This window comes from Urocampus carinirostris, chromosome 13 (genome assembly GCF_059441175.1).
Source record: "Urocampus carinirostris isolate Australia breed hairy pipefish chromosome 13, RoL_Ucar_1.0, whole genome shotgun sequence".
NCBI classification, from domain to species: Eukaryota; Metazoa; Chordata; class Actinopteri; order Syngnathiformes; family Syngnathidae; genus Urocampus; species Urocampus carinirostris.
The window spans coordinates 13,724,479-13,749,764 of record NC_142361.1 but is presented as its reverse complement, the minus strand read 5'-3'; the positions used below and the strand labels follow the sequence as shown (position 1 = coordinate 13,749,764).

Sequence of the window (25,286 nt, the reverse complement as noted above, 5' to 3'; positions counted from 1 at the left end):
GTGACTTGACTTTCTTTTGGCATTTAAGCAATACACAAGACAGCAACCATTAAGTTTTATTTTAAAAATGCAAATTGTATTGATGAACATCAAATACTAAACAGTAGCATTACTATGACTACATTTTTCCATTAAAAGTCAATCTTAAACAACAATGTTACATAAATGCAGCAGTCTTAATCATCTGCAGGCCAAACATCTTAATTCCTTCTGACACTTTCAGGAAGAACAGTTTGCTCCATCTTGATGTGGCATGGCTATGAGCGGTCTGAGTTTAGAGGAAGGTGCACCCCCAGAGTCTGCAGCAGGTTGGAAGCAGGTCCGGCCAGTCCTTCCTGGCAGCTTAGGGACTCCATCAGGTTGGTTACAAGGTTAAGATCCATGTCAAGTGGCTGAATCTCATCCTCGTCTTTGGATGCTGTAGCTGAGTTTGGTTCAAAGGTCTCTGTCTTGGGAGGTTGGGCTGACAAAGAGGTCTGTGGAGAGCACAACAGGTTTTCAACATGGTTAGTGTTTGGGTAGTTATTTATTTTCAACAATTCTAATTATTGTCACATTTACCAATCCATTTTCTCTCTGCTAGAACCTTGGTTACAATGAGTTCTTACCGTCTGATTAAAGCTTTGCCCAATATGTGTGTTCATCAGCTCTTGGTCCATTTGGTCCATGTATCTTTTAAAATTTCCCAAAGACTCCATCCCATCCTGGATCTCATCCTCATCTTTGGATACTCTAGCTGAATTTGGACAAACGGTCTCTGTTTTGGGAGGTTGGGATGATGGAGATGTCTGTGAAGAGCACAAAAAGTTTTCATCAAGGTTAGGGTTTGTGTAGTTATTTTAAAATCAACATTTCTAGCTATTGTCTCGTTCTACCTAACAATTTTCTTTCTGCTAAACTTAGAACTTTGGTTGGGATAAGTTCTTACCGTCTGATTAACATTCTCCCCAATATGTGTGTTCATCAGCTCTTGGTCGATCTGGTCCATATATTTTTTAAAAGTGTCCAAAGACTCCTTCCCATTCATCTCTTTAGGACCAGTAGGTTGCTCTTCGAAGATTTCATCCTCCCAATCTTCTTCCGACCTTTCGTCATAAAGATCATCCGAATCGAGCATTTCTACATCATCAGTTGCATCTGAAGAAAAAATAAAGACCGCTACTAGTAAAGAGAACAGACAATTGGAAACAAACATCATCTTACCTAATATTCGTTCCAATTCTTTTAAAAGGGTTGGGTCATCGTAGTCAAACGAAAAACAGCCGCAATCTACACTGCAAGAAAACGAAAAACAAACAAGATCTCCATTGAACACGTAGTCTCTAAAAATACTTAGCTAAGTACGGCCAAATATGGTTGGAAATGAGGCAATGTTTTTATTCAGGGACAGTAATGCAACAACACAAAAAATGCTTGCAAATTGTTATCAAAAATTTCACTTGAATTTAGTGGTAAACGCAAATGTACAGTTGGGAGTTGTTTACTTGCGTGCTATTAGAGAAGTGTTTCCAAACCGTTTGAGCCGAAACACACTTCTTTTTAATCAAAAATGTCTCGAGGCACACCATCAAATAGAAATGTTTTAAATAATTTCCCAAAACCAGTTTCATGTTTTTTTAAAGCGTGTATGATCACGTGGACTAAATTCACAGTATAGTTTTTCTTATCACGTGAGGTTTAAGTTGCTCAGGAGGTAGTGCCAGATATTTTTTTTGGTTAAGAATTTAGCTGTAATTTTGGATTTGACTATATTTTAACCTGTTTTTCAAGTTTTACTAGAAATATTTTGTTTTTCTAGTGAAGTAATACTTGAAGGTGGGCTGCAGCGTTTGAAAACCTATGGCTGCAATCATGACTTTAAGCCAGGAGATGGCAGAGAGTAACATATTATGGTAGTCCATTTCTAAGACGCGCTCGAAATTTTTCATTTTTTGGGGGTAAGGTAAAAGCAGATAGGCACAATTGAAAATAAAGCCTAAGGGCTCTTTGAACTCAGTTCGACATTTTTAACACATATTTAAGAGAGAAAAATTTTAATTTTCACCTTTTAAGGACACCCCAAACTAAACACCACACTTAACAAGTGAGTAAAATGACCTGCCAGTGGAACAATTTATTTTACTTTGTTCTATTTTGCAGGACAATGTTAAACGGCTTCATCAAAATATACAAGTTATTAAATATACTGTTCTAACGTCTTCAGCAAATAATATAATTAGTATATCAAGAGGAAAATGGTAATCTACTGCGACCAACTGAAATAACCACTAGAAGAGAGCAAGGACACTTAACAGTGACAGGCATTTTTGCTAAAATAAAAATGGAACAATTTCCTGTGGCACAGAAGACAAGTTCTTAAAGTAAACCGTTTGATAAACACTTCACTGAAGGACGCCAAAGTATAAAAACCCTTTGGAGTCATAGGATCAACTTCTATAAAAAGTAGGGTCTCACATTAACGGCACTGATCCCATGTATGATGACTTAGTATTGAGGAACTTGGCCATCTTCTGGCTGACACCAGCAAGACTATAACTGGCCTCTTCTTCAACGTCGCTGTCCTCCATCACTGTACTATTTACATTTGTCTGCGCCCCGACAGGCTGAGGACATTTAGTGGTCGTGAAGTCCACTTCGGTCCCGGACTTTTCCTCCAGCATGCGCTCTAAATCCTGAGCGGTTATTTTTAACCACTCATCACCTATTGATGACCATAAAAAACAAACAGATTAACTTGAACTTAAGCTTGCTAGGTTTCTATTATTTGTTTTGATATTTTGACAGGGCCATATAATAAAAAGATTATTCTGACATTTGGGATCTAGTAAATTGTGTCCCAAAGATGAAGCATCATTCGGTGCGAGTTTGATGCAACACTCACTGTCCTCTTGAGGGAGCTGTCCTTCTTGTTTCTTCAACTCCTCTATGTCGATGGGACCACAGGAGCTTAGAAGTTGAAGAACCTGCTCTCCTGGAGAAAGCTCACTGAAAAAACAATCCAGATTCAATTTTTGTCTTTAAAAGCAGCAGTCAGCAGCCGCCAGACCGCGGACCAATACATGGCTGTGGATCGTTTGATACTGGGCCGCACAGAAATAAATAAAATTTGCCTCATTTTTTTCACATACAGTATATAAAGCAAATATTTCTTTATCCACAAAAGAATTCAAAGATTGGATGCGCATTATACACGAGGTTTTACGGTAGAGGAAAAATATTGCTGACAACAATTGCACAACATTGGATGCAACGGGAATCAAACCCTTCACAGCGGCGAGGGCCCCAAATCTTAACCACTAGACCACCAAATATGTTATTACATAGGAAAAGGCATTAGTTTTTATCTCATTATCACACTATATTTTCACACGGTATCACTTTGTTGAATACGTGGGGCCAGGATTAAAATCATTTATTGACAACTTTGAACACAATACCAAAATAAAATGTACCATGTATTTGTTGTGTTTGCTGCCCTTCAAATTTGGATTCGTCATCAAAGAGTTGTTTTCCCTTGCCGTGGTTTAATCACACACACATTCCCAATTCAGTGATGGTAAGCTACATACTTAAAAGCTGCTCTGGGCCAGGCTGAAGGAAGCTCGGCTGCCAGTTTACACAACCGAAAAATATCTCCTACTACCCACAATTGGGAGTGTCCAAAACGTTCAAAAAGGCCATTAGTTTGTCATGTACTACCTACAGTTACCAAATTATGTCTTGCACTTTATTATCAACCATTACAGGTTTATATTTTTGGCTGGATTTTAACTTTTATTATGCTAGTGTGTGTGGAGGGAAATAATAATACTGTATATCAGTTTAAATTAGTTAAGAACTGGAACTTCAAACCTAATCGTTTACCACAGCTGCATTACACTTTTTCTTGCGTCCCGTCATATGATGGACATGTCAACATAATTTGCTGTTGATTAGTCAACTGTTTTAGACTACTTTCTCATTGTCTGGTGACTATACTTTTTAAATGTTCTTGTATGGTAATAGTCCATACAGTTTCAAAAAAATGAATAAATTTAATTTCCCTAGATTGTTGAGGCCACCAAAGGGTTCATTTGTTTAACGGTGATTCCATAAACATTTTGCAAAAGAAGCACAAACTGAAAATAGACATTTTTTTACACATGTACTTCCAGGAACTCACCTGGATTTTGAAATAACCGACTGTTTAAAGAAGTTTTTTGCCGATTTCATCAGCTGTCTCCAACGTGCAGAACCTTCGATTTCCTCCTGCATTAAAACACAGTCTCATAAATATTTATACAGGTGTCACGCGTATTAATAGAGTCAATCAAAAAATTACTTGAAAGTAACCGTTGTTCTTCAAACTGAGCAGAAACCCTTTCCACTGAGGGTTACAACTGATTGGATCGTCATCTTCCGAAGACGGAAGCGTACACTTTGAACACAGCATCTCAAAGCCATGAGCCTGAGACATCACAGATATAAAAGACACACAAACACAGTTATTCACATTTGATATAGATAAGCAGTCACTACAGAATTCCTCACCAGCTTCATGCCGAGCTCATACGCTTTGTATCGAGGGTCCGAGCGTGGGGTCATGGTGAAGCCGCTCCTCCTGTCCGGGACGAAATGCTGCTGTTCCAGCTGAGCGTACAGACAGCGAGTGAAGGCAACCTGGGAGAGCCGGCAGCAACTCAAAATTAAAGACTGGCAGGTGACACCATAAGACCACAGAGAGTACATTCCCATACTGAGGTTAAGACACGCGTATCAGGAGGGAAGTTCTTGAATTTTCGGCAGGCCTGAAGGTCAACTGGGTCTCGCAGGTAAAAGGTGGACACGGCAGGGGCCACCAGGTCGGGCCGTTGCGCCAAAACCATAGCCACCCCTGCTGGAACAAAGCAGTGGGCGTAGTGACGGTTGGCTTCAATCTTCTCTGGATACCTAAACATGAATGAAAAGTATGAAGTATAGAATCTGCAAAAAGGGGTGAACACACTTATCTTCTGTTGAGTGATTTGTCTGCCTCTGACAATTTCTTTAGCCCAATATGAAATGTCCATTATGCATGTCCATCCCAGATGCTCCTCTTGTACTACTGTACATTATTCATATTGCTAAAATAATGTACTGTATCTACTCTTGCGCATACACGTTTTGTAATTTTTATTATTTTGCAAAAACTGTGTGAGTAAAATCCATCTGAATCTGAGGGGGAAAGAAAAATCATATCAACATCCGACACATACACGCACAAATATATTTCATTATTGTGTTTGTGTGCGGCTCTTATACAGCTAATCCTTTAATAAGAGTGCTGTGATGGATTTATTCATTATTCCTATTTATCCAACAACGTAGCCAGTAGTGTCTCATTCCTGCGTCTCCTCTGTGAAGGGAACAATCTACTGTTATAACCATGCATAATGCATATTACAACAGAAACGCTAAGTTATTTGACCTGATGGAATTGCTCCCTCTTCCAATGTACCAGAGTCAAATATTCAAGATCAATATTTGGCATTTGTAATTTGCCCATCAAGTGGATACTTTAGCCCTGCGATTAGCTGGCAACCAGTTCAGGGTGTCCCCTGCCCACTGCCCGATGATTTCGGGGATGGGCTCCAGCACCCCCACGACCCTAATGAGGATAAGCGGTGCAGCTAATGAGATGAGAATGAGAAGTTGATACTGTAATTCCAGGGATCTGAAAAAACTAGTATGGAGGTCTTAGTGTGATCTCACCCATCCAGCCGCTTATCCAGGGCCTGAGTAATCTTGGGGCTGGCCTGGCATACTTCTGGCTGTGATGACAGTAGCGCTAAAGCTTCTTGAACACTTGGTACCACACTCTTCGGAAATCCCGTCGGATTGGAGCGTGAAGGACAAGGTATGAGGTGGAGTGCCCCATGGTAGAGGAACACCTGACAAGAAATTAGGCAGCAATGAAAAGAAACAATGGAATGCCCTTCCCCCTGAGATTCGATCTGCAACCTCAGTGGAAATGTTTAAATCTAAGCTTAAAACACACTTCTATTCTATAGCATATGAATAACCTATATTTTATGTTGACAATATTGGGGGATGGTGTCATAATAGTCTGTAATAATAGTTTGCAATAGTCTTTGATTTGTGCAGCCCTTTTGAGCCTCTTTGTGATTAAGGGCTATACAAATACACTTGACTTTTCATTTAGAGAAATCCTTCACTATAACACGGTTTACTTTTCATGGTTTTACTACTTCACAGATTTGCATTGTTTATTCTGTTCAACATAAACCGTCTCCCCGCTTACTGTTATTTGAATGTACAGTACTTATTTGTTAGTCTTTCATCTTTTTTTGGTCTTCAAAGTATTTGTTACATTTTTTACCTTGGAATGCTATGTCTAATATCATGACATCAAAGACAATAAAGACAATTCTAATTAAAAAAACTATGGCTTCTACTTCACAGATTTTGCCTATCATGGGTCGTTTTTGTAACATACCCCTGTGATAAATAAGGGATTACTTTATCTGTTAAGATGTGATGCAAAGTTATGTTCAAAGCATTGTCATAATCTGATACGGTTTCCATCTTTTCTGCATTCTGATTTGCTCAACAGTCTCCCTGCTTATTTTTATTTGATGAAAGATACAGTAGTTATTTGAAAGAAATAAATTGAAAAGAAAAGAAGAAACCGTTTATACAGTACTTTTATTTGGTAATTAAATGTTTGGTCCGGTAATAATAATTTGTTATTTAGTTTCAGGGTACAGTATAACACAGTATTTAAATGAATGATAATTGCAAAAAAAAAAAAACTGGAGGTTTATACTTCACAAATTTCCCTATCACATGTTCTTTTTGGAACATAATCCCTGAGATAAAAGAGGGATTATTGTATCTTCACAGCATTGATGCACTGTTATTTTCAAATGGCTATCTGTTACTGTTTTCACCTTTTCTGTGCACATACCTGTGCATTCTTAATACACGAGTGCACTTTTAAACTTGGTGAAATCCCCAATATAAGGAATTTGAATGGAAAATATCTATACTGTATATCAAATTTGACAGTTTTATTCGTATGTATCTTGTCCTCCAGTCATACCCTGTTCTCACTGGTGTCAGGATCCAGCCATTTGGGAAGATGATCTGCGACTTCTATTAGGAGGAATTCCCCGTCATTGTCTTCCACACTGCAAAATAAAAGAAAAAGAGTAAATCAAAATAAAAAAAACACAGGATGGTGTATAATATGTTTTACCACCTTGCAGCAATATCCGGGAAATACTCTGTAATCTTTTTCAGAAGGTAAACAATAAACCACTCATCCTCCACATTGTCGCCAAACTGAGTACTACCGCCTATATGAGCCGGAACACCACCTAAACACAACATTGAGTTATATCAATCTAACCAGAACACAGACAAGCTTTGTGTGGTAGGCACCCCTACTTTTCTCGGGATAGCACTTAATGTTAAATGGTTGATTCTGCCAGATGAACTGCAATGATAGCGGTGCAATTTTTGCAAGGATCTCCTCCACAAGACACGAGAGTTTCTCCGTTTGTTGTTCCACAGAACCGACTGTCTGTGTTAAAAACAGTTTGTACTGCACTGTGTCCTCCTGAACCACTCTCCTCTGCAGAAAATCCATTTCTGCGCCGTAATTGAATCCCTGTCGCGTAAAGATACCGAGAGTAAGAAACAGATAAGATAAATGAACGTGTCCATACAAAGAATCAGTTATATAGTGTAACATAACTTTTTAAATGTAATTTGTTTGGTTACCTGTGTTGAGGACAGGATCAGACGTATTGTTCCTATCCTCCTTTATTGTTCTACTGTTAAATCTCCTCGGTCTCCCGAGGTGAGAATGGAAACGTTCCTATGACGTAAATTCCCCTCCCCACACATATAACTCAATTGTTTTATTGTTTTACCATTAAATTAAATTTTACCTCTATTTGAAGTCCATGAAATATTTAGTTTAAATCTGCAATTCATAAAACAAGAACAGAAACATATGTACTGACAGAAGACGGGCCTATTTTAGAAGAGCATTGATGTTACAATGAACCTTGGGAGTTGTAGTCTCCCGCAGGTTTTGTACTGGATTGAAAGCCAAAGCAGTGTAACCATGACATCCGTGTTGTCGGCGGGGTTAAAGCTAGCTGCAGATGCGCTCACCAAGCTAAACAAAATGTGATACCAACAAGTTTAACGTGTCAGATGGAAGATTGACAAAACTACCTTTGAACGTAGCAATGACAGGCAAACTGTATAATGATGTAGCGAAGCTGCGCGTCCCATTTGAGCTAAAATGCTAAGCGTAGCCTTTCCCAAATAATTCTAATCTTCCATGTTTTGAAGCCAGGTGAGCGGTTGTGGAAAATGTGTGGATTATTACTCTACCGAAACGGTTTGCTGTGGGTTCGAGATGCGGAGACAAGGACGCGAAGACGGCGCTTGAGCTTTTAGAAACCAAAGGAACAATGATTTCGCGATACAATCGGAGACCTGTATCTCATAAACTTGAGATGTAAGTACGAAACATGACAGACTAATCATTTTGTATGTTATAATTTGAGACGGTCGGCATCATAACAGTTGATCACCCCTAAGAAAAACAATCAGAAAAGGCAATGTAATAAAATAAACCGATTTCCACTGCCCTACCTGCAGTTTCCCCCCGACTAATTATAGATTTGCATTGACATAGCTCACCATTTCCCTAGTTGAAACAGCAAAACCTATAAAAATCAACCAATCGAAAAGGACAGTTGTGAGTTGGTGAACATTTAATAAAAATGTATTAATGTTGTTTTTAATGAGTTCGATGATGTCTCAAACTCTCAAGTCAAGTCATGTTTATTTGTATAGCCCTTTATCACAAGGAGTCTCTAAGAGCTGCACAGACTATTGCAAACTACAGACTAGTATTTCATCATCCCCTGATCTAAAACCTACATAAGAGCAAGAAAAAACTCAAAATCTCAACAAGAAGTATGAGGTATCTTAGAAATGCATATAAAACTGGTAGGCCTTTGCGCTATTAGAAACAAAAAAGTAGGTCTCATCTTAAAACCTTGTTGACCCTCTGAGTTAATGCATTAACTGCTAAGGACAGCATTTCAGTCAAAATTTACAAGAAACACCAAAACCTGTCAACTCATACCGGTTATGCTCAATTTCAGTGACTGGATGTGCATTTCACATCAAGGCTTTTAGTAGTGCTATGTCTGAATCCATCCAACCCTCAAAAACTATTCAAGGCTATACATTTACTGCAGCTACAGCTGGGACACATATAAAAAGAGCTTCAATAATATCCTGATAAAATTGCACTATTATGTAGGAATATGGACTCTTTTTACTCAGCAAAAATCTTTATTATTTGTTCACAAAATAAAAAAAAATGCATCAGTAACTCTGTCATACAGAATATCTGTGTGTTTCAGTTCCTTCAAGAAGTTTTTTTTTCTATCGTCATCCAAGCTAATACTGAATTCAAGCCTGCTCTGTGATATTTCTGGCATAAGTATGCATTCACATCAATGCTTACCTCATATAATTGCAGTATTATTTAGGGATATAGCCACATTACACTCACCAAAAATCATTTTTATTTTTGCACAAAATCTAACCATCTTTCTTTCCTTAAGAAGATTTCAAATACTCTGTTGGACCTATTATCCGTGCATTTTAGTTCCATCATTAAGTTATTTTCTATTGTACTTTAGGCCAATGCTGAAGGTCAGCACTGTGCTGTTGTATTTCTTCCATTAGTTTGAATTTAATTTTGGGCAGAAGCAATGGGTATAGGGGTTTCCTTCTTAACATTTTTTGTTGTGATACTTCCGTTATTGCCCCTTAGGCAACCATAGTTTGGGAAACTGTTGACGTTTCCCAAGGACCGCTTGAGGGCGCTGGCTCGCCAACTCGGAATCTAATCGGCTAGACCAACAACTTTATACTCACTTATTCATTGTTTCCCATAGGATTTTAGCAGACTGTGGTGGGAAGGTCTCTGACCCTCGGGTTAGGGTGTGTGTGTACATTTTCAAGCCTGGTGTATCTCTTTAGGGCATTTTGAGACCACTGAATATAATATAAATTGCTGTATATGAACATAAAAGGTTAGTATCATCTTTAAGAGCACACAAAGGCATACCAGGAATATTTCAAATTTAATCTTAAATCAAAAAGCCATGACACAAAGTAATTAATTCATTCACACACTCATTTAGTCCATTGTTCATTCACTCACTACTGACACACTTTGCACCCTGCCATTGAACATTTAATTTTTCTTGGCTTTGTAAAGAAAATTTGCATAGCTCTTCCAAAATTAAACTGGCGGGCCGCCACAGTCTCATTCATTGGTGGGAAAAACTGCTTATTTTGTGCCTAAGGGCCTGCAGAACGGATTATGAGGTCCTCTGTACATTTCTGACCCTGGCAACAAAATGAAATGTGATTGGTTAAATCCTTTATATTGTATTGTGCTATAATGTTAAAGCACACATCTGGAACCAGCACAACCAGGGGAAAGCAATGAAAGGAATCTGACAGACAATTTGGAAATATTTAATACGTTTTCATAGACAAAATGATTCCAATTTTTTTAGGCAAGCAGAGAAGGCCTTGCGGGCCCTGACGGCCCACTACTGCTCAAATTCTCTCTCATTAGCATGAATGAGCACATACATAGTACATAGCATTTAATGGATGCAATATTCTGTACAGCCGTGGTCTGTCTCGCAGCAGCCTTGACCAGCACCCTCTTCCCGAAGAGGCTGACCGCCAAACCCCTCAGTGCCTTCTCGGTGACTTGGAGGAGGCTGTTTCCATCCGCAATAGGTGAGGCATCCTCACTACCTCTGCAGGAAATCAAACAAGTTTAGAGTTGTTGAAATGCGAAACTAGATCCACCATGTAGATTAAATGATATCGTGTTGCCCCCTTTAGATGTAAAGCTAAAGAATATTTAATGAAAACCGGCTTGATAGAATATTCTATGACTTTGACATTTACCCTTTTGTTTCCACTTGGAAACCTTGCCTCAGATGAGGTGATCAACCATAAAACTTCAACAAGCATTAACTGTGACATAATTAGGGGTTGGGCGAAATGCTTTGGTCATGATTTGATTGTATTACGATACTAAAGTGCCAATTTGATTTCCATCACGATTCTTGATAATTTGATTCTACAAGTATTGCAATCCGATATAATTGATGATTAGCGATTTGTTTTCTTTTTAAAAAAACAAGCAACTTAGAAATCACCTAAAATAAAATCACAATATATACATTTGGAACTTTTTTGACCTACCCCTAGAAATAATCATTTTTTTTCTCTAGTTCAGAAACATCCGATGCTTCCACTCCTTCCAGCTGCGCCACTGTTGTCTCTGTGGATTCCAGCCGCTCCTGGTCAGGCATTCACAGCTCCACGGGTACTGGCGTGTCCACAGAGAGAAGTTCTGTCTTCTCCTGGGGCTACGATGTAAGTCGTCCTTATAAATTCTGACATAAAAAAAACCCTGCTAGATACACCCTGTAAAGTTTTAATTGGAGATTTGATGGACATTCATAGGCTATAATTAGCTCTTTTGTTTGTCTCCTTTATTTGCAAGGTCTGTGCCCACTGAGTATTGTTTGTAGGCACAGGTGGCCCTGTAAACTCCCCCTCCCCCCAAGGGTTCCATATTATATTGAATGTGACTTCATCCTTTTGCTTCTATGAGACACAAATCTAGGAGAAGAAACTGTGAACTCCATCTCATTTGGGTCTTTTTTCTCTGTACCCTGTTCTGTGCATTCAAATTTCAATGTTCCATATGTTGATTCGTTACTCATCGTTTTGCAAAATCTGTAATAGGGGTCATGCAAAATGCATGGATGTAATTTGAAAGTATTGAAATCTGGTTGTTCCTTTATGATGAAAAATCAATAGTTACACAATAGTTTGTTTTTGGATCTTCTGCAAAGTGATAATTGTGGAGGCATAATGTTTCAGTGTGATACAGTGTTGTTAAAATAGTTATTTTGAACCTGCATTCATATGCTTCATATAATTTGTTGTGTTTGGTCCTAATGTAAAAGAAAATTTAATATTGAATTTATTATCATTGATAAATGTAGTTTACATTACATGCAACGAAATGAAACATGACACTTAAGGGTAAACATTTAATAAAGACTTTAAAGAGAAAAAAATAAAACACTGACAGAATAGAAGGCAGAAAAAAAGAAACTATTCACAACGTAGTGCTTAGAGACTGGACTAAGATATAATAAACGTGCAATGTTTGTGAATGAAAACGAATATTGCATTGTAAAAAAAGTGCAATAACAGTTATCAACAACAAAATCCCCACGATAAGTCACAAAGCATATATTTTCACACTTCAGTGCGAAAATATTAAACAGTAACAAAAAAAGTTAAAAAAGTCACAATAGTGTTTTTGTTTTTTTTACAGTTTTGTGCTCTTGTTTATGGTGGTGATTGTCAAGGTTAAAACTTGAGATTATAGGAGAATGAAGAAAAAAAACACACTCTGAGTCAGAGATTTAGGTTTTTGATAGCCCTTCCATCGGAGGTGCTTGATTCCAAGATTAGATCAGGGAGTAAAACACAAGAATGAAACAACACATCTGATTGGTTTAAACGAGAATATATGAACACAAAAAACAAATCTGATTGGTTTGGACAGGAATCACATGTTAATCAAATGCAGTGTATGATGTTGGTTGCTAGAAACTGTGTGAGTATAATAAATGAGCAATAAGCATAGTAAAACTTTGCAAAACAATGCGTCTCTGTAATTCAGGGAGGCAAACTCTCGAGCAGACTTGGACTGTGGGAGGCAAGCTCTCGAGCGAGCTTCCCAAGCTCTTCGGCTCTAAAAACAAAAGCCATCTTGATTAATAGATATCAGGCCCCAAAAGTCACGAGGAGTAGCCTGAGAAACTGTTAGTGGCCTTTCAAGTTTTAGCTTTTTAATTAGATATACAGTTTTTGGTGCTTGGGAACTTATTCTTTTGACCTTTAAGGGGCTTGCCTCTCAATACAAGTCGAAATCGTAAAACCACACACTTATTGAGTATCCTATAAAAATATAAACGCCTAAAGATATGAGTACAAAAATAAGAGTGTATAAAGGTATAAGAGTGTAAAAGGCACATTTAACCAATAATTTCACTTATAGTGATGTCCCTAGAAAAGAAGCTGTCTTTGAGGCTGTTTGTTTTGAGAGACCTGTAGCACCAACCAGAGGGCAACAGGTAAAAGAGGTGTTGGCCGGGGAGTCTTTTATAATGTTGATGGCTCTTTTGCGGTATTGCAAGCCGGCAACGTCCTCTAGACTGGGTAGAGAGCAGCCGATGATCTTCTGGGATGTTGATTATTCTTTTTCCTGTCCGCTGCCCTGCTCCCAGCATACCACACGGTGACGCGGTAGGTCAGAACATTTGGGCATTTCAATCTATTTTTGTTTACTTTTCTATACCCAATTTTTCCATCCAAAAATATTCATTCGTAACTAGGATTTTCTATTTAATACCTATACAGTACACACAAAGATCTGCACTTGCACAAATAAACTGTCTTAAAAATCTGAGCTGTATGAAGTGAAGTTGAACCCTAAAAAGCAACAATTAAAAGCACATTCTTTATGGATCATAACCGCTTTCTTTGCATTTTTTGTCCCGCCAGGAGTTCGACAAGGCGGCATCCCGCCAGGTGCAGCAAATGTTTGAGGAGATTGACAAAGAGCTGTTTGAGGGTAAAGGCAGCGGTAGGGGGATCCTTCCAGGGCTGCAGGAGGAGTGTCAACTGTGGGCCACACGCTTCCCTCATCTTCGGTTTGTTTAATACCCAGAAGGAGAGTTAGAAAAACAGTTTTGACAATTTTATTGTCTTTTATTTGTTTGACTCAGGATCCTTGGTACGCAATTAGTGTGCTCTGGTGACGAGGGCTTCCAGTGGTATGGGACTTCAGAGACAGTCTGCAGCAGTTCCAGTAGCAACCCATCAACATCCCAGCAGGCCATTGAAAGGTCGATTAAGGAAGGCGAGAACAGTACCGAGTGAGTTATGCTTTGTTGTGACCAACCCTGACAAAATTCCTTACCTCCTCTACCAAAGAATTGCTAGCAAATACACCAGTTTATGGCAAATTACAAGATGCGTTTTCTACGTAAAAACAAGAAAAAAAAATAAAGATAAAAAAAAAAATCAAGCAAAATGCTCCTTTATCTTTTGACAATGTTGATTCCATCCATCCATCCATTATCTGCACCGCTTACCCTCAGTAAGGTTGCGGGGGTGCTGGAGCCCATCCCAGCTATCTTCGGGCAGTGGGCAGGGGACATGCTGAACTAGTTGCCAGCCAGTCGCAGGGCACACAGGGACAGACAATTCGCTCGCTCATTCACACCTAGGGACAATTTGGACCGGCCAATTAACCTAACATGCATGTTTTCGGAATTTGGGAGGAACCCGGAGAGTCCTGAGGAAACCCACCCGAGCACGGGGAGAACATAAAAAATCCACACAGGAGGTTTGATCTCATGACCTCAGAACTGTGCCGCACACGTGCTAACCACTGTGTCGCCGTGCTGCCCCAATGTTGATTCTTCTATGGCTATTTATGGTACATTTGGGCCATCTGCTGAACTTGTGCAGTAACAGCAGGTTGTTTTTGTTGTTGGAGAACCCCTATCGGCTTAAAAATGGCGCTCGTAAATGCTACCATGATAACATTTTAAGAAATCTGAAAATTCTCTATTCATTCTTAATGTATGGCATCTATCCTAAATTATATTTTTGCTCATATTCACAGCCATACTAGACATTTTTGCATAGTTTTCCTAAACCCACAAAATATGTTGTATTTGTAACAATGACAATAAATGTATATTCTATTCTATTCTATTCTATTCTATTCTATTCTATTACCTATGCACAAAATGAAATGAAAAAACGTTTTTTTTTTCCTATCAACAGAAAAAAAAATGCTCTGTCATGAAATCAGTTACTGTATATCACGGTCCCCAAGCATTTCTGTACCAAAGACCAGTTTAATGTCAGAAAAACATGCTCATGGCCTGACCCAAAGTTAGCATTAACATGTTTACACTTTTTCTAAAATAATAATACCAACAATAATAACAACAATAATGATTTTAAATAATATTAAGAACATTAATATTGGTATAAATATAAACAAAATAACAACAATAATAACATTAGGAATATAATAAAATAGAACAGAATGACCTTTATTTGTCATTACAAGAAGTACAAGGAGATTGCAGGTCTTCTCCTTCCAGTGCAAAAGTAAGATTACATTTAAGAAACAAAAATGTATGAAAAGAAAATATTAAGAAAAGTTATAATAAGACTCCTAAATCCACTCTGTAATCATGTGCACTATTTGGGTGTCCTTGTTACATTGCACCAACATCACATGACATAGGCAACTCTGCGTCTCACTGCAACACACTATCGATGCAAAATGTTCTGCCGAGCTGCGTGCCAAGTAATAAAAAATACAAACTCACTATAAACCGACCATTTCAAAAATTGTTTTGGTGTGTTGTCTCAAAGTAAGGATTCCATGCATCCTTGAACTGCAATGATCGATCTTTGTTCCATGGCCACTAGTTTGCTTACTGTCCTTGTAATATGTCGTAGTGGGCTGCAGTTGACCATTCTCCACACTTGATAGGCTGTGGCTTAAGCACAGAAATTTGGTTTGATTCATCCTTCGCTGTATCTTCTTCGGGCGTGGATTCTATGCCTGCCTGTGTGAACCACACTAACTTATATACAAACACACTGCCTCAACCAGACCATTCAGTGTGACCGTAGCAATGCCAAAAAAATAATAATCAATGATAAGCAAGCCATTGTTTAAAAAAAAATCCACAAATCAGGCAAGGACACAGGCATGTTATTTGTTTGAGTTTGAAAACACCTTGACCTGTGTGACCAAGTGTTGCTCTACTTTCCATTTCCAATTTGAAAGAATTACCCGACCCGCTGAAGCCCTACCCTGTGACTAAAACCCCAAAACAAAAATCATAATTTTGTGTAAAATAAAAATTGGAGGTTAGACACCTATTCAAAAAGTGTCAATGATGCAGAATGTATGTAGGGCAGCGAATTAAAATGTTCTATTTTTTTTACCATTTGCTGCCATATTCACTTCAGTAACGAATGTTTATAGGGATGGCACTGACACAAATATACATAAAAGAGAAAGAAATATCTGTGGAACAAAAATATATTGAATATGTTCTAACTTTCCTTTTTTTTCTATTTAGAAAATCACAATCAGCAACATATTATGCAAACGTTTACTTTATTGGCTTTATTATATTATTTTTTTCAGTCCCATTTTTTTCTGGAAATCATCTAAAAACAATTAAAATACTGGTAAAATGACCAAAAATATTTTTTCACGACGTTCTAACTTTAATTTTTCGTCTTCATTTTTTTCTAGTAAAATAACATTTTAAATAGGAAAAGTAATATGCAAGAGTTTTACTGTATTTGATTTATTTGATAGTTTTCAGTGCAATAATTGTCAGATTAATCAAACAAAATAAGGTATCAAATATATGTCACATTGGTTTAAGAACATTGATGTAAATATATGCACAAAAGCACATTAAGTTTTCTCTTTTTTTGCGGTTCTAAGGTTGAACGTGTTAGGTCGGAGTGCAGCCCTGCTCAAATCCAACTCCGCTGAACTAAATGGGCCTTCAATCTCTTCATGGCACTCCGGACCCAAAGTTATTGAGGAGGAGGAGGGCCACATGGAAGAGTACCTGGCCTTCGATCGCATCAGCCTGGAGGACGAAAAAGAAAGGGCGTTCTCGCTACCGTGCCAGAGGCGTCGCTGTTTGCCTCCCGTCTCCCCCTATAGGTGTTGTCGTCAGGCCGTGCTGGACCATTTGTTTGACGACGTGTGGCGGGAACTCGTCGGCTGCATGAGCGAGCTAATCCACCGCCAGTGGGAGCATCGAACATCTCGTATGACCAGCCGTTTGTGTTTGTTTCGTCCAAAAAAACAGTTGTGGTGATTGGTTGAACTGCTTTCATTGGCAGGTGATGAAAAGCCTCCTGGGAATTTTAGTCCGGTGGTGCAGGAGTCTTTAAAGTTGTTTTCTACAATACCAAGCATGTTGCCTAAACTTGGCCGGAGTCGTGTGATGGCTCCGCTTCCAAACACCTCAGGCTTGGCCTTCCAGGTAGGCGACTCTAGTAATAGACCTTTTTCGTATGAATGTTCATAGTACTACATGCATTTTGCTTTGAACATCTTTATATATTAATATTCCTATTAAAACTTAATTGGAAATGATAACTATTGTCCCAACATCATCATCAAGATAAACTGTGCTGATATTAGGTGACGTGATTGGTCAAACAACTCGTTTGCATCCATATTCCAGGGATGTGATTTTTCCGCTAATTCGCGGAATTCCGCTTTTTTTATCTCCAAAAATAAAATTTTAAAATTTCCGGTGTTTTAATTGGTAAAAAAAAACGATTTCGTCTCGACAGCATGCCATTTGAGTGTTTCCGTAACTGAAATGAAACGTACTTGCGATTGGTTGAAGTCTCGTGTTGACCAATAAACGCGCTTGTTATAGGAGTGTGCCATTGTTCATTTCTCACACGTTTTTGCCGGGTGTTTAAAGAAAGATGTCCGTGATCGAACGCAAAGATGCTCCGCGAGCTAAAGAAATTGATAAGATTGTAAAAAACAAGTTTCGATGGGACTGGTTGGAGAAGGAATTATCTACGAATGTTGGAAAGAAGACTGTGACGAATTTGTTCAATGACTTTATTCGGAAGATCGATCGTGCCGGGAAAGCACTTTGCATTTGGTGTCATGATACCATCGACTATGGTGGGAGAGGTTTCAAAGCTCTTGAAAGTCACGCAAAGAGCAAAAAACACGTGAAAGAACTCCAGTCAAGAACGACAAATTATTCCATCGCTGGAAGTTTCGGTGCCCAAACGAAAACTCCAAAACTTTACGGCCTCCATCCCTTATTGACATCACAATCGGAAGCGGTAATAAAGAGACGTGATCCACCCCAACAACCTGTACCAGTTGCTGATAGAGTCGTGAATTTTGAGGTAGGTGGTAAACTTTTCAAATTTATTTGACAGTTTTCCCATTTTTTTCGAAAATATTATAACGTAATAAAAATGGCCATAAATATTTAACAATTACAATAATAGATTTTCATGTGTACATTACACCAACACTTTACTGTAGGGCCTATACTTATTGTACTTTTTACTGCCCTGGTCCTACCTGGTTTCCCCCCCCCCCCCCCAGCTAGCAATCACCCCCCCCCCCCCCCCGCTAATTTTCAGATAATTTCACTTTGGTCAAATCACATCCCTGATATTCACATCGACTGTAAATATTCTTGTATGATTCTCACTTGTGTACAACGTCCAACTCTAATTTTCTATTAAAAATCTGTATAACTTTTTGTTACACTTATCCTTTGCCCAAACTAAGCATGTTAGTGACAAACAGGGTTGGGTAGGGTTACTTTAACTTGATTACTTTTGGAATACTCCAATACCAAATATGTTAATAAAAGACAAAATAAACTAAATATGAATACAATTATGACTCATAACACGTGGTAAGCTTTCTCTCCTGGCTTTGATCTCTTTGATCTCTGGCAAAACTAACATAAAATGCGACAGAAACAAAATGAAAATAAATCCAAACAGCTTGCCAACATCATTTTTGCCGTTCCACGTATTCCGTTACTCCCCAAGCCTGCACAAAATTTAGTAATTTTATTCATATTTAGGTTCTTTTGTCTTTTTTTAGCATATTTGATATTGGAGTAATCCAAAAGTAATTGAAAGTAGTTAAGTTAAAGTAACCCTACCCAACCCTGGTGACAAACGTGTTAAAAAATAGTTTAGTGACATCATAAACCAAGAGCAAAATACTAAAACTAACAATATTTATTCAAATTTTCCTCAATGTCCGATTCATCATCAGAGTTTTTTCCCTCGTCGTGCTTTTTTTGATTTATTTGTCTTTCAGGACTTCCCTCAGCACATTTTTTTGGTTTCATTTATTTTTCAGGATGTTTCTCGTCTCGCTTTTTTGTTGTCATTTATCATTCTTGGGGTCTCTCGGCGTGCTTTTTTTTGCTTTTAATTTTCAGGGCGACTTTGTATTTGTTGTTCTATAACATTAGTCTCATAAAGATTTCATTTTCGACATCGTGTTCCATTTCCTTGAATTTCAGCATGATTGGCAACTTTGACCTTAAAAAGGGGCATCGTATGCAGAGGGCTTCCTCTTCGCAGCCCAAGTTGCCATCTAACTATAACTCTCGATACTGGATATTGTTACCAAAACTAGACCATAGGTGTCTTGTAGGTTGGAGAAGTTGTTGCATTCAGTGTTTTGCGATTGTCCTTAGATATATTTTTAACTGATCAGTCATTGTGCAATCACTTTAATATACCAGCGCAGTAGCCTAGATGGTAGGGTGCCCGCTCCGAGACTGGGAGGTCACTGGTTCAAGCCTTGGCCGAGTCATATTTAAGACTTACAACATTGGTACTCATTGCCTCCCTGCTTGGCGCTCGGCATTAAGGGTTGGAATTGGGGGGTTTGGTCACCTAAAAACCTGGCGCCGATCGAAGGCGACGCGTCACGTGGAGTGGTTCGCGTGTCAAATGATTTCCTGTATATATCATGTTTATGGTTTATACTGGCTGAATAAATAAATACAATTATCAATTATTAAATCATTGTAAAACCTGTTTTTTTTATATACATATTTCTAAATAATTGTTTATACTGTTCATATTCTAGCTGTTATTCATTATTTACTGTTTTATTGCTGTAACAAAAGAAATGTTCCCATTGTGGGACAAATAAAGCTTTGTCTTATCTTCTAATGCGCAATCTAAATTTTACGTTTATTTTTTAAATGGAATAAAAGATGCACCTCATACACAAATACATGATGAGTGTGTAAAACCATTAATGAAAGTGTATTACTATTATTTCTTGTCTGACCTCATCACCTACATCTACTTTCTTTCTCTTTGTTTTCCGGGACCTTCTCCATGACTCTTTGTCTTTTCTGCTCTCACTCTCTGACCAACCACTCAAAGAAGTCAAGGGGCTCAAAGCACAAGTCCCAAAGGAAACCCCAAAAGCAGAAAAGGCCGCCCAGTGTATGTAAACTACCTTTCTCAGAGTCACCATGATGGCGTTGTGCTTCTAGATAGCCTCCTCTCCTTTTAGTCCTAGATGGAATGTGCTTGTGCTTGCCGATTAACCCTAAAGTGGTTGATGAATTAACTGCAGCCTACTTTCTTCTTGTCAGGTTTCCTGACAATTTGCTTGTCTTATTCAAAGTCTTGTGAATGTTGTATTGTCGATGCAGTTTTTGGGGGGGATTTAGCTGCACGATAATAAACAGAAGATGGCTGGATTGTTGACATTAAAATGACTAACCCTCAGTGCACTTAGCTCCCTTACTTAGTCATCATCAATGGTCATTTTTTAATCTTCATTACTTGGATTTTTGCCTCTCTTGTTAGGCCGGAAGGGTCCCCATGGCAGCCACCCCTCATAACCTGAACGACCTCATCATGATCCACAGCATCCCGCTGCAACAGAGGAACATGACAATGCTGGACAGAACTCAGTACGATTCATTGCAGTTTCCATTGGAACAAACTCCTTTGAATAACACATAGAGTTTGGAATTAGAGTTGCCGTTCTTTTATTGATATCAACATAGCGAACATTGTTTACAACAAGATTCGACGTGGAAATTCCTATGGGTTATTACACAAAAGTAGGATGAAGAAATTTAGGCTAACTGAATAAAGGAACTTGATGTGGTATGGGCGGCGCATTTTGGTTTAACAGGTTGCATGTTAGCCGAAACAGGATGTAAAGCCAGCTGAAAGGATTTGGGATAAATGTGCGTTTTTGGCCTCTTCAAATCAACTTGGTTTTGTGGAATGCCTCACAGGATAAACATAAAAAAACTGTACAAAGAAAAATAAGGTAAAAAAAAAGGATCTTATAACTGCACACAATAGTTTAAACCACAAATATATACGTAACACATTACCTACCTTTATAACTGTACCTGTCTGGAATGCTCTTTTTTTGCCCTCAAGTTTCCTTTGTTCACTCCGCAGGGAGCAGGAGGAGAACATCACACACAGACCAGGTTCCAGTATAGTTCCGGCTGGCAAAAGTCGTCCTCAGCGTATTCAGGCACAGAGCTCGTCCTCTTTAGCTCCCCCTCAACAGTCGGCCCGGCGCAGAAACTTCGGACCTCGGACTCTCCAACCTCTCGTTCCCAACCTGAGTCAGTCCAATGCGGTCAGATCCATGGATGAAGTCATCCGGGGAACACGGCTGTGAGTTTACTTTCTCATATTATGTTGTTCTATTTTTTTTTTTTACCCCTCCTTATTTTAATTACTTACAGTATTTAACTGTTCTACAAAACATTGATACCTACAGTGAAAAATATACATTCTACTTCCAGGGGCTATTTCTTGTTCATTTTAAGTATTATTTGTTCTTATTTTACTATATTTTCAAATTGTTTTGGGTTAAAATAAAAATAATAAATGCTTTATTGATTTAAGTATACGGTGCCTTTTATTTCTTATTTTCTGGGTTGTTTTTACTTGTTTAGTATTTTATCATATGGTTTGTCTGTACATTTGCTTTGATGTCTTTAATTTGTTTTTCTCGTAATACACTATATAATTTAATACAATAATAAAGCCTAATTGTATTATATGGCTCATTTTAAGTAGATTTTTAAAAAAAGTGCAATCGAATTATTTCTCAAAATAAATCCTTAATTTGTTGATTTGAAGGTACTGCAGGATTGCCGTAAAACTTTATTCATTAAGAAAAACTATATTGATTTAACTAATAGGTAAAAATACTATCATATAAACAGGATTTTTCTAAAGAGACAGCGTGTAATATTTAGTGCCTCCTAATGGTACAAAAAACCTTTATTCAGTAGAAAAAAACATTGATTTGATTACCGACTGGCATTAGGCAAAAACACCTGAACTATCATATCAATGTTGTTTTTAAGTCAAGAAATTTGTATTTATTTTACACAGTGGAATCCAAACATAGGTTTCCACCATGTTTGTCCAGCATCCAGACGACAAGCTTTGCTCTGTGGCACTGGCCCTCGCTTGAACCAGACAACACAATGCCATCAAATATTACACATGGGGGCTTTAAAAAAGTTCTTGTAGGTCAAAAAATGAGCATTTATTAAACGTTACATGAGCCTCACCAAAAGGGATCTGACTTAATTGTCGGATATCTTGCTGCTACAGGTACCCAAAAACGACAAAAAGGTTGGGCAAAAATTTTTCGTGCGTTTTGGTCACTTTGAGTCTCTGTTTGGATTATTCCTGGTGCTCCTTAGCACTATTTTTTTCAGTTGAACTAAACCATGCAGCAACATCTAAGGGTCAAATTTTGCACACCCTTTAAATAATGTGATGATTAACAAAACGTTTGTATGATTTTACTTTTTGACATTTTTCCTTTTGAATGACTTATTCGACCACAAATTATTTTAGCAAAACAAGAACAAGTATAAAAATAAAACAAATTCATAAATAATTCATAATGTTAGTTAGAAAATTGAGCTAAATTATTTGCAACAATGACATTTTACTGGCAAGGACAATTATTTTACTAAATGTTTTTCAACTTGGACTTTTTTTGTAAAATAAAGGAAATTAGGGTAATGTCGACTTTTGCACATCACTGCATTTTGTTGCATTTACATTGTCTTGAATTAGGGTTCCCACAAATTCTTAAAAAGTCTTAAAAGGCATTGAATTCATTATCACAAAAAAAAAATATATAATAATTTGTGGTGCTTTGTTTGTTTCAATACTTGTTTTTTTATTGACTCGGTCTTCAATTACATTTCAAAAGGCATTGACGTCTTAATAAGTCTTGAATTTAACTTGCCTTACCCTGTCTTATACTCCTCCAAAGATCCACTGCAAACGGGCACCTGATGTCGCCATTGCTTGCACTAAGCAGGAACACGCCTCTGCCACCCATTGGCGCTGTATACACAGATCCATCCCCTTTGGGACCGCAGTCAAAAACTGTGCAGGTAATATGACACTATCACACTTTCTTGAAGTCAGACCGTCAATTTCACGTTATTGATCACTTGAAAGAAACTCTGATTTTTGTTACATTTCTTCCCAACAGCGCCACAAAGGCCAAACTAGCCGGGCCCACAGTGCCCTAAATGACGAGGTTGCTAGTTCAATTCCAAGAGATCGCCTTTACCCGATAGATGTCTTTTCCCGGCCCAACACGACACATACGTTTAGGGTAAGTTGTGGTCATTGTGGACATGTTGACTCCTGCCTGTGGAGATATAGAGCTATGATTGTGTGCTTCAGTCAGACACTCCTTACAGGCGCTCTTTCACTGTGCTGGACAGCATCGGACAGGGGAAGCCTGGCCGGGCGTCAATGACCACAGGTGGGACACTTGTTTTTATTGTTTTGGGTAGAAGTTAAGGATCAGGGTTCTAACTGACTTTGACATCATAGTACAAGTGTTCACGGTCGAGAGTCGATAACATCTCATCAAAGTGTGTATTTTAACACAACCTGTAAAACCTAGGGCGTTATTAATTCGGATGCTTCAAATAAGTTTTGATACGCATGCAAAGGGAATTGTCTAACAATGTAAATTCCCCAATTTGAGTAAGTTCCATAATATGTATTCGATACGGAATGTTGTGGAGTAGTACTTTGTCTACCAGGGGCAAAGTTTTCATAGTATCCTTGAGATCATATACTTTGTTGATAAACGGACCTCAGTGTAGGAACGAGAATTGGCACAAGTTTGGTAGTCCTAAAAGTGGTCACCCATCACCTGAATGATGGTGTATGCACATTTTTTGTCTAGCCTTTAGCGCAATTCAAATTGCTAACAATGTTGAATAAAATTCAGAGACAGATACCGCCTTTTCCAAAACACTATGGATGTTGTTAATCTATTGTACTGTACAATTACCGGGTATGAAATATTTTATAGTCACCAATTCTGTATTCAGATGTTAGTTGAGAAACTGTAGACGCAATCACACAGTTTCTGTACTGCAGCACACAGCTATCACTAAATGTTAGTTGGAACCCTGTAATTTTCAGGTCTAGAGTTGTAAAAAGATAAAAATACAGTACATCTTTTGAAAGTGTTATTGTGTGTATACATGAAGTAGCAGTCAATTAGCAAAAGCCAGAAGGTTTTTTGCTAAAGTAAAAAAAATGTCAGGGAAAGCTCTTTAGAACAGCTAACATGTGTTTTGACTCCCATTTATCTTAATGTAGTTATTATGTATGTACTAACAAATATAGCCTCATGAAAGTTACAGGAGGGCTGTGCACACAAATGCAACCATGTCACAGGAGGCAAGAAAACCTCCAAAACATGTTCTTTCTAAATTTTCAAGACACCCTCGGGATCGGTGTGACCGGCGTCAGCCTTGGCATTGGCAGCTCGTCTTTCCTGGAATCGGTTTCCCACCCCCCTATGGGCCGCTGGCAAATCCGGAACGAGGAAGAGGAGACTGACTCTCAAACTTCACAACCATGTGAGCAGCAAGAGGATATTTTGAGAACTTTTAGACCCTTTAAATGCTCATTACATGGTATAACATTAACATACTATATCAAGCTAACGTCGGTCACTTAAGAAAAGGATAGAAAGTAATCCAAAAAGTTTCTACTCTTAAACAATAAATAATTGCAGTATTTTCCTTATTCTAGCTCAACTGTTGCCGATCACCGGCCTACCCCGCTCTCAAAGCCGAGGGGGCATCTCTTCCAGACCAGGCAGACTAGGATTGTAGCCGGTTCTCTCCAAACGTCTTCACGGACTTCAGCCATTATTTTATTTTGTACGCACATACACAGCACATCCAAATGCTCTAATTTTTTGTTTTACAGATGTTTCTTACAAGTGTGAAATATCTATTTTTGTATTTCAAATCTGCTTTTTTTGACTGCCAAAAGAAAAAAAAACTATGCTTGTTTATTTGCTTCTTTAAATTAAACATTTGCTCTATTCTAGGTATGCAAAAATGAACCCATTGCTGATGTTCTTTAAAGCACCAGTGTGTAATATTTGACCACTAGATGGCACTGTTTTCTGGTGAGAGCAAGGGCCAGTGTCAGAGCAAAGAGTGGCGGCA

The 25,286-nt window shown here is 38.2% G+C and overlaps 2 protein-coding genes across 4 annotated transcripts; one reads left to right on the top strand and one right to left on the bottom strand.

Annotated features, from left to right (window-relative positions):
* Window positions 1-42: 42 nt before the first annotated feature.
* ecd (ecdysoneless homolog (Drosophila)) lies at window positions 43-7,929 on the bottom strand. Its single transcript, XM_088351303.1, has 15 exons — window positions 7,765-7,929; window positions 7,429-7,651; window positions 7,241-7,358; window positions 7,082-7,169; window positions 5,731-5,909; window positions 4,737-4,929; window positions 4,531-4,659; window positions 4,322-4,447; window positions 4,163-4,248; window positions 2,882-2,985; window positions 2,455-2,701; window positions 1,204-1,274; window positions 929-1,137; window positions 609-788; window positions 43-476 (listed from the first exon to the last, which is right to left on the bottom strand). The coding sequence occupies exons 2-15, from the start codon at window positions 7,628-7,630 to the stop codon at window positions 258-260; spliced, it is 2,151 nt and encodes a 716-aa protein (XP_088207429.1). The 5' UTR covers window positions 7,631-7,651; window positions 7,765-7,929; the 3' UTR covers window positions 43-257.
* A 125-nt stretch (window positions 7,930-8,054) lies between these two features.
* fam149b1 (family with sequence similarity 149 member B1) lies at window positions 8,055-25,180 on the top strand. 3 transcript variants are annotated; one of them, XM_088351305.1, is made up of 15 exons: window positions 8,055-8,515; window positions 10,723-10,836; window positions 11,340-11,484; window positions 13,696-13,844; window positions 13,920-14,069; window positions 16,688-17,022; window positions 17,098-17,240; window positions 20,170-20,229; window positions 20,599-20,705; window positions 21,211-21,435; window positions 23,066-23,189; window positions 23,291-23,416; window positions 23,488-23,569; window positions 24,546-24,686; window positions 24,862-25,180. In XM_088351305.1, exons 1-15 carry the CDS (start codon window positions 8,469-8,471, stop codon window positions 24,942-24,944), a joined length of 2,031 nt encoding a protein of 676 aa, XP_088207431.1. In that variant the 5' UTR covers window positions 8,055-8,468; the 3' UTR covers window positions 24,945-25,180. The 3 variants fall into 3 exon arrangements, with proteins under 3 accessions (XP_088207431.1, XP_088207430.1, XP_088207432.1); XM_088351304.1 differs by having other exon boundaries at window positions 20,167-20,229; XM_088351306.1 differs by lacking the exon at window positions 20,170-20,229 and having other exon boundaries at window positions 8,056-8,515.
* The last annotated feature ends 106 nt before the right edge of the window (window positions 25,181-25,286 follow it).